Genomic DNA, 9,721 nt, shown 5'->3' on the forward strand with positions numbered 1-9,721 from the left:
TTCCCCCGATCGTCCACGCGCTAAAGAACGCGCAAAATCAATATTAACGTTACCCTAAATTGACCTTAACCGAAATAACTCCAGTTTAACCATCTTTGTTTCTTGAACACCTACAAAATGCACATTATTCTTTTTAAAGATTGATGGAAAACTATATTCATTAACCACCTTTACCATCCAGTTTAACCATCTTTGTTTCTTGAACACCTACAAAATGCACATTATTCTTTTTAAAGATTGATGGAAAACTATATTCATTAACCACCTTTACCTCTCCAATTCTATTCATCAACTTATAAAACAATTCTTGTGCATTTTTCTCCTTGAGCAATTATCTTCTCAAACTCCTGGAACTATATGTTATTACGTGTTTTTTCTTTTTAAAATCTTATCATTATTGTGAGTAAAATGAGAGAAAATAATGTTATAGCTATTGTTGCTGCAAATCAGAACATAATCTTTTCCATATTTTTAGATTTTACATGTAAAATCGTTATTTAACAACCAAGCCAAATTTAAAAAAATACAATTATTCTTTCCTCTACTTTAAAAAAGTCAACAAGAACCACATATAATCTAATCAAACAAACAAATAAAAACATTGATAGCATTCAACAAGCATAAGTTCCACGAAGAACGCATAAGTTCCACGAAGAACTTAACAAACACAGCTTAAAGAAGAAGTATTGACAAATCATTGAATCCAAAATTGCAACCAAATTAATTGCATCGTATACACCAAAAAAATTTATATTCATCACCACTCTAAATCTTCTTCTGCTGAGGGTTGTGAAACCGTGGCTCTTTGGGCAATGTTGGTTGCTTTTCTGACCTACAAATTACAATACAGTAAAATATATGATTAACGTTATAAACCATCGTATTCAGGTTTTGTTGTACATAAAAAGCACATATACTCAGTGATCATGGTAAAAAAAAAGTACTTCCAGTTAACATTTTCATAAGCTATGGGTCACATTTTCATAATTCAGTAATAAACTATGGGTCAAATTTTCATAAGCATAATATCATTTTCAGTTGATATTTTCATATGAAGATGTGATAAACGGTTATGACGTTATACCTTTTTGGAACGAACGGTCTGTCGAAATACGGCATAGGTTGAGCCTTTGGCACAAGTTCCTTCCTCAACCTCCTTAATTCTTCCTCTTCTGCTAACTATATTAAACAACGGAAACAAAACGCGTATCATACGATACTCAATCAAGGTTATATGAACGAGATAAACGCAAAACCAACAAATTCGAATTTCTACCTTCTGCTCCCTTTCTCTTTGCAATTTGTGTTGCTCTATGAACGAAAGCTTTTCTTGCACATGTTGGTCAAACTCAGCTCGCTCTACGGCTCTCATATCACTACGTAGCACTAAATCAACTGGCAAAGTCCTTTCTTTAACTGGAGGTCTTGCTAAACACTAAAAATTGCACAATTCCGCAATCGTTAAGACTAATTACAACCTTACAACTTTGAATCATTTACTTTAAAGCTTTAAAGTACCTCTGGTTCATCTGTTGTCCATGGAAGACCTTGCGCAACACGTATCCTCTGTTTTTCTTGCTCGATCATCATGTCCTGTACTTTCTTAACGAACTCCTCTTGTTTAGCTCTTCCTCGTTGCTGTACACGAAGTAATGTTAACAATTCATTAAGTGTGCAAAAAAACTACAAACCCATGTTTTCAGCAACTTAAATTGAGATAATCATAAGGGTAAATTCCATTAAAAGGTAACCTATTTTCTTTGTTTTCATATCCTAGGTAATCTATTTCATTCGGATATAAAAAAAGGGGTCTTTTTTCAAAAGTTAATCAAAAAGAGGGGTTTCGCTAACTTTTGTTAACTTTCTCAGTTAAGTGTCAACTTCGCATAACATGTCAAGTCCTTTATCAACTAACATTTTCAACTCGCGATTTCGACGCACGTTTTCGACGCGCGATTCCGACATGCTTTTTCGTCCTGCGTTTTCGACGCGCGTTTTTTGAGGCGCGTTTTCGACGCTCGTTTTTACAAGAGTTTTCGGCCAGCGTTCTGGAGGCGCGTTTTCAACTCGCGATTTTGAGGCGCGTTTTCAAGTCGCGTTATCGAGGCGCGTTTTCAAAAACGCGCCACGTAAACTCACCTCGAAAACGTGCGCTGAAAAACGCACCTCGTAAACGCGCCTCGTAAAGGCGCGCCGAAAAACGCACCTCGAAAACGCACCTTTTAAACGCGACTCAAAAACACGCCTCGAAATTGCAAGTTGAAAACGCGCCTCCAGAACGTTGGTGGAAAACTCTTGTAAAAATGCGCGTCCAAAACCGCATCAAAAAATACGCGTCGAAACGCAGGTCGAAAATGCATGTCGGAATCGTGCGTCGAAAACGTGCGTCGAAATCGTGAGTTGAAAATGTTGACTGATAAAGGACTTGACATGTTATGCGAAGTTGAAACTTAACTGAGAAAGTTAACAAAAGTTAACGAAACCCCTCTTTTTGATTAACTTTTGAAAAAAGACTCCTTTTTTTATATCCGAATGAAATAGATTACCTAGAATAGGAAAACAGAGAAAATAGGTTACCTTTTAATGGAATTTGCCCTAATCATAAAGGATTATATATACTGACCTCAGTTTTAAGCTTAAAGGGTTGTTGAGAAGTAGCTTTACATGTTCTTGTCCGACTACCGCCACAAGTTGCAGATGATTCAAGACTCTACATGATCAAAAAATATCAACATTAAACCCTCAATTTCACAATCAAAATAAGCAAAACAAAAATCCATTTTGAAAAACACAAATTAATCAACGAGAGAACATACATTTCTTCTGCTACGTCTCCCGCTACCAGAATTCCTATTTGAGTTGCTAAAAGTCACCAAAAAGAAACCAACCAAAAAACACCCCATTCAGATTCAAAATCAAACATAAACAATTACGAATAAAAATCAACAATACGAAGTTTAAAATCACCAACCTGCCCAGACTACCCGACGAAACATTAGAATCTAATCCCAAGCTTTCACGTGTCAAAACAAGTTCCGGAGAAGAGAATTCCGTCACCGGAGCTCGAGGTCTTAATCCCGGCAACTCCCATTTCAAAACCTTTTTAATCTCATCTTCAGGTTCTTCATTTTCTTCCTCATTATCCGAATCTATTTTCGGTTTCGGCAATGTCAGAGCATTCTCAAATGCTTTCACCAAATGCATCACTCTCCCACATCCATTTTCAGGAATACTCTGTCTTGCAACTTCCAACAATTTCTCCCTTCTTCTCTTAACAATTGCACTAACTTTCTCACTTTCCCCTAATTTTTCGGAATTAGGGTTTACAACATTCGAAAACTCATGTTGAGATGCCCTAAGAGACTCATAAGCAACACATAAACACTTTTTTGAACTAGAATTAGCTTTACACTTACAATTACCTGCTTGTACGGTTTCAATTTTACCTTTTTCGCTCTTAGAATTCTTCTTCGCAACAATAAATTTACGATCACGAATTTTGGTTTTCCGAGGTGAAGGAGAAGTAGCCTGATTCGGCTTCTTCACTGCTGATTTAACTGATGCAGATTTTGAAGATTTAGGATTAGGGGTTTTTAAATTAGGGTTTGCATTTTCTGGTAATTTGGATTCATGTAAAACCTTTGATTTTGATGCTGTCCGTTTTGATTCCATAATGATTATGTTGAGTGACAAGATCAATCAACAGAGTAAGTGATTCTGGGCTTAATTGTTAGGATGAAAAAGTTGATGATTGATGATTGTGAATATATGAACAATAAAATAATAATATGAACGTTTGGAAGGAGCTTATAACAACGGTTAGTTTTCTTTTTTCCTTATTTTCAGGATATTTATATTTTATATTTTCATTTCCATTTCCAATAAGTATTCGAGGGTTAGAGGCATTCTTATCAAATCCGATTGGTCAAGGAAGAGTTGGTTTACATTGTGGAAAAAAGACATGTATATGTGATATTAGATATTGACTAGTTATATACGAGCTGAAGATATATCTAATTTGCCTTACTAATGAATGTATATAGGGATTCTATAGAAGTCCTTCTGTCTCATCTGTGACTGTGAGTTGAATACGGATGAAGTCAATAAAAAAATTGAAGAATTCAAAGAGGGGTTCGGGACAAAGAAACGGAAAAACTAAAGTTGTATGGATTATGAGTTGAAATAAAGTAACTAAAATAAAGAGTAAAGAGTTTTTTTCATTAGACCAATGACTTTAGTTAATCCTATAATCCTATAATTCATATCAACACCAAGTACTCTTTTTAGCCTAAAATTTTAAGCTTGTTTTATTATTTTTATTAATATTATATTAATTTATATTGATATATTGAATAAGTATAAGTATTATTACGCGAATTTATCGTAATCGTAATAATATAAACTTTTCTATTTATATTCTTTTTATTAGATCGAATCTATGGAAGCATTGGTTTATACATTCCTCTTAGTCTCGACTCTAGGGATAATATTTTTCGCTATCTTTTTTAGAGAACCGCCGAAAATTCAAACTAAAAAATAAAAAATTTCATTATCGCAATTGAAGTAATGAGCCTCCTAGACCTGCATGAATAGTAGTTTTTTTTTTTAACTACCAACACCCCCACATGTCGTCTTCACACATCTGATTAAGCCCCACATGTGACTTCTAGCTTATTCTATACCTTTTACCTCCATCATCAAAAACAATACGCACACCAACAACAAAACCCAATAGCACATTAGTGGTGTATGGGGAGGTGAGATGTAGACAATCATTCCCCTATCCGAGGAATAAAGATAAGTCATTTCTCCACCTAGAGTGAAACACTCTTAAGAGTAGAGAAAGTCATCTCTCTCTTTATTCGACGGATAAAGAAATTACTTCCGAGAGAACCTCCGGCCTTTAAGTAAAAAAAAAAATTTTTTTAAATAAATTAAAAATATAAAATAAAAATAATAATAGACGCCGTAAAAATGGTTTAATCAAAATTTGAATAATTTAATTTAGGCTGCTAAGTCAAACTCAAGTCGCCACTCAATAGAGCCGTACAAAAACAATACGCAGACCAACAAACAAAATTGTTCTCCATCAAACATCCACCGCTGCTACCCCAAAAATCACCCGGAGACCACCAGATCCACCCCTGCTACCAAAACTATTGCCGCCGCTAAAACCACCTCCGTCGCTTCTGGTGCTACCAACACCGCCGCTGCTACCATCTCCTCCTCCACTATCGACGCAGCTGCTACCACCGACGGCACTAACGTCTTCTTTCACCGACTCTTTTGATCGGCTCCTGGTTCTTCATTTCTCTCTACAATCGACGAGGTAACAATTATTCTCACCTCCATATATGGATTTAATGTTTTATGGCTTGTAGGTTATAATTTCATAAATTAGATCGTATTATTGTTAGGGTTTTTCGTTGAATTTAGTGTATTTAGCGACTTTTTTGTTGTTTATTGTTGGAATTCCGGCACCAAAAAACGCATGTGTAAATGGAAGGTGGCGAAATTGATTGAGGTTTTGTGACATTAAATCGTTCCACTTTTTGTTATGTATATCACTTACTTTTTTAATACTTTTTTAATCTGTATCACACGATAGCAGGTTAAAATTTCCATCGGTTTGCTTATTTTTTCTTTGCATCAGATACTGTTTGTTTGATTTTTTAGCTACTGTTATAAATTATAATACTTAATTTGTCTGTTTTTTTTTTTTTTTTTTTTGTACAGCCTATTTCTGAGGTCATTAAGAGTGTCAAATTTAGTCTAATATGTTGGACATCGTACGCAAATGGCTGAGATTATTGAGATGATATATTAACTTGCGTTTACTAAAATTGTTTTTGTTCTATTCACCTATTTCTACCATGGTTACTGAACATGTGAGTTAGTTGTCATCTTACTATTTCTGAATGCTATATTGTATAAACTGAGATTTTGATGAATACAACGTGCTTTTGGATATGTACAATCTGTCTACATTTTGCATATTTTTTGCAGGTTGAACAACCACAAGTTGGTCTAAAAACAATTCGTTTGTTTGAGAAAACTGTAAACCGTCTCCGTGCAAACTTTGTTAATATTGACAAGTACTTATAATGTCTCATAAGGTCTTTTTTGTCCCTCTATAACATCCTTGATTTGCTGTAACTTTCTTTTTTTATCTTTGTTTTTTAAATATTCTCTAGACTTTTCTAACATGAATTATGAGAATCAACGACACATCGGAGATATATTGTTTAACTATATTGTGTGATTAAAGTGTAAATCACTGATGTTGGTGAAATTAGTGTTTGTAATTAATGACGAAGAGCCCGCCTTGACAACCTTTACGCCTTCAGTGGTACGGTTCTTATAATTTTCAGGTAATTGCTTCCAACTCTGTTCGATTTTATGCTTACTTTTACATAACTTTTGTTTTTTACCATGATAGTTTTACTTATTAAAGAGAAAACAATTTTGTTGTTCCTTCGACTTCGGTTTCAAGTTCTTGATTATCATGCAAATATCGAATAAACAGAGGGTTGGCCCATGTATTTTCTTTAGGAATGTTCCTACTACTGATGTGCCTATGGTATGTGATCCTAATACATCATCTTCTCAACATGGGATCAGTATAGTAGGTTAGATTTACTTAAACTTATAGACCCTGTTCAAATACTGATTTATCATTATTTTTTGTATGGTTCCAAGTATTATGTTTTCGTTCTTTAATTTTCGCTGTATTTATTTTTTGCAGTCATCCATGCATATGCATGTGACTTGAGTCATATTTTTGCAAATAGTTCTTACTATCAAATTGCACAATTATATGCTTCTACCCAACACCTGTGTCTGAAGGTATTGTCGAGCATTCTATCCATTTATTAGCTTTTTAATTTAATCTGCTTATTACTTACTGTCTTTGCAATACATTTTATCTTGATGTTGATGTATTAGGTCGTTTTTTTGTTTTAAATATGGCGGATATTGGCAGCTCTTTTCCCTATAACCGTTAACAATTTTTCAAACGCTAGCAGCGAAGCGCGCGGGCCTCACTCTAGTTTATCTTAATATATGGTCCGGTCCGGGTCAGGTCTGCCATTCTATTGGGCTTGATTTGAATAGTCCATTGGGGTTATGATCTAGATCTAACTGGATATGAACTGCAAGAGCATTTATAATTTACAATTTTACAATCGAATATAAATTCTAACTTCAAAGTTTTGACACATAAATATCTAATCACCTTTTGGTTAGGTGTGTTGGTTTGTTGAAAGTCCTGAAATTATGTATTGGTTTCTACTACGGAAAAAGTAATAAATTAAGACTACTATAACTTTCTTTCAGAACAGAATTACAACGTCAACTATGTCAACGCCACTTAAGTACTTCTTCTAAGACCAAAAAAAGATAGACCCTTGTACAAATACGGAGTATTAATGATATATGTTCAAATATTTATTTCACTCAACACATTCTGAAATATACTAAAAAAAATTCACAAAAAGTGAGGGCATGTCATTGGTGTGGTAGAAAACGTGATTGTGCCACGATATTCTAATTCTAATAGGAAGCTTTGAGAAAGTTTGAAAGGGGGAACCATTTTTTTTTTTTTTTTTGGGCGAAAATAAGGAAAACTTATATAAACCGAGGTGGTTTTTCAAAGGAATACGCCCTCAACAAGGATTACAAACGACGGGGGAAACGAGGAAGCTCTCACCTAGATAGCAACCATCTAATCGAAAACTATATATAACCGAGCCTCCCCTAACTTTTTGAAAACCTTAAAACAAACTAACCAAACAAAACCGAAAACTACATGAAAAAGGTAAGAACCAAATGAAACGAAATACACAAGACGAACCACAACGATCAACCTCTAGGTCCCGCCCTTTTCAATTTGCCATCAACCGTCTCTTTCAAAGTATTCTTGCCGGACCGATTCTCTATCTTGTAAAACACATTAGCGGATCCATAGCCCGGTATGCTTTCATCGGCCAAACGAGTCATCATTTCATCAAAAGCCGCAAAAGCCTCCGCGGACATATTTCCTCTCCCGGTTGTTGATGAAGCGTCATCCCTTCCATCTTGAGGACCCATAAACAAGTTTTGAATTGCGTCCCCGTAATCTAAGTCATCGAGGTTATCTTTGAGCTTATAAACGCCCGAAGTGGAAGCCTCGTTTGCCTTCTTTCTTGACCTCATATTAGCTTCACCAAGTAACCATTAGTACCCGTTTCATTGATTCGGTAAAATCATACTCCGATAGGTTATTTATGTGTAGTCACTGGCGGTGCCAGTTCAGATCAAGTGGGTTAAATTGCCCCTGGTGGGCCACAAAAATTTTAGGTTAATTTTTCATTAGTATTCAGTTTTGTACCGGTCCAAAGTTAAAATTATATACGGCCTAACAAAAAGAAAGATTATGTTCGATTATGTTTACTTAAAATTACTTTTTGGGTCAGTATTATCAAATTTAAACTGGTTTATAAAAGTCATATTTTTTTTATTCTACCTCAATTGTAAGTTTGTTTTTTAATTTAATTAAAAATATAATATAATAATATTCTTTCCGCTCCCGATAAAATTAATTTCTAGATCCACCATTGTGTGTGGTCATGAAGATTTTTTTACACCTTGTTTATTTCTTCATCTTCATAAAAAAGGATTAAAATATTTATATTAGAATTACCAACTTTCACCTCATTTATCGCACCCGATTCAACCTTTTCCTTTAAATTAAAATGAAGTCCTTTCATGATTATTAAGAATAAAAGAGGACTAAAAGGGTCACCTAACCGTAAACCACGATGTAATCGAAATTCAATTTGACTATATTATGCTAAAACATTGTTGATTAAATAATTATCTCATGGTATGATAGTATACATGTTGAAAGTAAACTTGATTTATTTCGGTTTAAATAATATTAAAATGATACTTTTAGGAAGGCTAAGAGAGAATATGTGAGAGAGAAAACTTAGAGAGAAAAAGCTTAGAGAGAGAGAGAAGCTGGTGAGTGGAGAGAAGTGAGGAGAAAAAAAACCGACATGCACGAAAAGAGGTAGGGAAAATCAAAGCGGTAACTACGGGAATGACAACAACTTGCGTTCTGCTAGAAAACATCTTAAATTGTTCATGTTTTTCAACTCTCCGGATGAGTGGAATGTTGTGGAACCTTGGAAGATGTTCAAGCAATATGGGTAGGTGAGGGATGTGTATGTTGCAAGGAAGAGATTAAGGAATGGTAAACGCTTCGCTTTCGTGAGATTCGGTGAGGTTAATGATGAAGACAAACTTCTAACTAAGTTGAGAGATATAAGAATTGATGGACACAGGTTACTGATCTATAAAGCAAAAGAAAAGTCAAACGAGAACAACTTGGAAGCTGATAAGGATGCTCAGAACCTGAAAGATGATACCCCAGCCGCCTCGAAATCCAAAGCAAACCAAGAGACAAATGTTAACTGTGGTGGTTCTCCCCAATCTTATAGGGATGATCGAAAGTTTAGCGAGGTGGTTCAAAATCGTAGTAGGGATGCTAAGGGTCAGGACCTGACAGTTTTTAATCACAAAAAAGATGAAAGGTCATTCGATTTGAGAGATACGGTTCTAAACCATATGCAAAGGACTCCACAAGTGACATCGGACCGTGAAGTCTCCATCAACCCAGATGAAGATAACTTGAACCTTATGAAGAATGCAGTGATTGGTGAAGTCCTAAAGTTGGAGC

General features: G+C 35.0%; 1 protein-coding gene across 3 annotated transcripts; it reads right to left on the reverse strand.

Annotated features, from left to right (window-relative positions):
* Nucleotides 1–614: 614 nt before the first annotated feature.
* LOC139862943 (microtubule-destabilizing protein 60) lies at nucleotides 615–3,739 on the reverse strand. 3 transcript variants are annotated; one of them, XM_071851571.1, is made up of 7 exons: nucleotides 2,972–3,739; nucleotides 2,817–2,862; nucleotides 2,624–2,710; nucleotides 1,519–1,638; nucleotides 1,277–1,435; nucleotides 1,085–1,179; nucleotides 615–827 (listed from the first exon to the last, which is right to left on the reverse strand). In XM_071851571.1, exons 1-7 carry the CDS (start codon nucleotides 3,670–3,672, stop codon nucleotides 758–760), a joined length of 1,278 nt encoding a protein of 425 aa, XP_071707672.1. In that variant the 5' UTR covers nucleotides 3,673–3,739; the 3' UTR covers nucleotides 615–757. The 3 variants fall into 3 exon arrangements, 2 of the variants coding, with proteins under 2 accessions (XP_071707672.1, XP_071707673.1); XM_071851572.1 differs by having other exon boundaries at nucleotides 615–832; XR_011764329.1 differs by having other exon boundaries at nucleotides 806–832; nucleotides 1,085–1,172.
* Between the last annotated feature and the right edge of the window lie 5,982 nt (nucleotides 3,740–9,721).

This window comes from Rutidosis leptorrhynchoides, chromosome 8 (assembly GCF_046630445.1).
Source record: "Rutidosis leptorrhynchoides isolate AG116_Rl617_1_P2 chromosome 8, CSIRO_AGI_Rlap_v1, whole genome shotgun sequence".
Taxonomy (NCBI): domain Eukaryota; kingdom Viridiplantae; phylum Streptophyta; class Magnoliopsida; order Asterales; family Asteraceae; genus Rutidosis; species Rutidosis leptorrhynchoides.

Coding starts and splice junctions, on each gene's coding strand:
- LOC139862943 (XM_071851571.1), bottom strand. CDS start 3,672: ATGGAATCAAAACGGACAGCATCAAAATCAAAGGTTTTACATGAATCC. Junction 1,436..1,518: donor GGACAACAGATGAACCAGAG/GTACTTTAAAGC, acceptor TGCAATTTTTAG/TGTTTAGCAAGACCTCCAGT. Junction 1,180..1,276: donor AAAGAGAAAGGGAGCAGAAG/GTAGAAATTCGA, acceptor TGTTTAATATAG/TTAGCAGAAGAGGAAGAATT.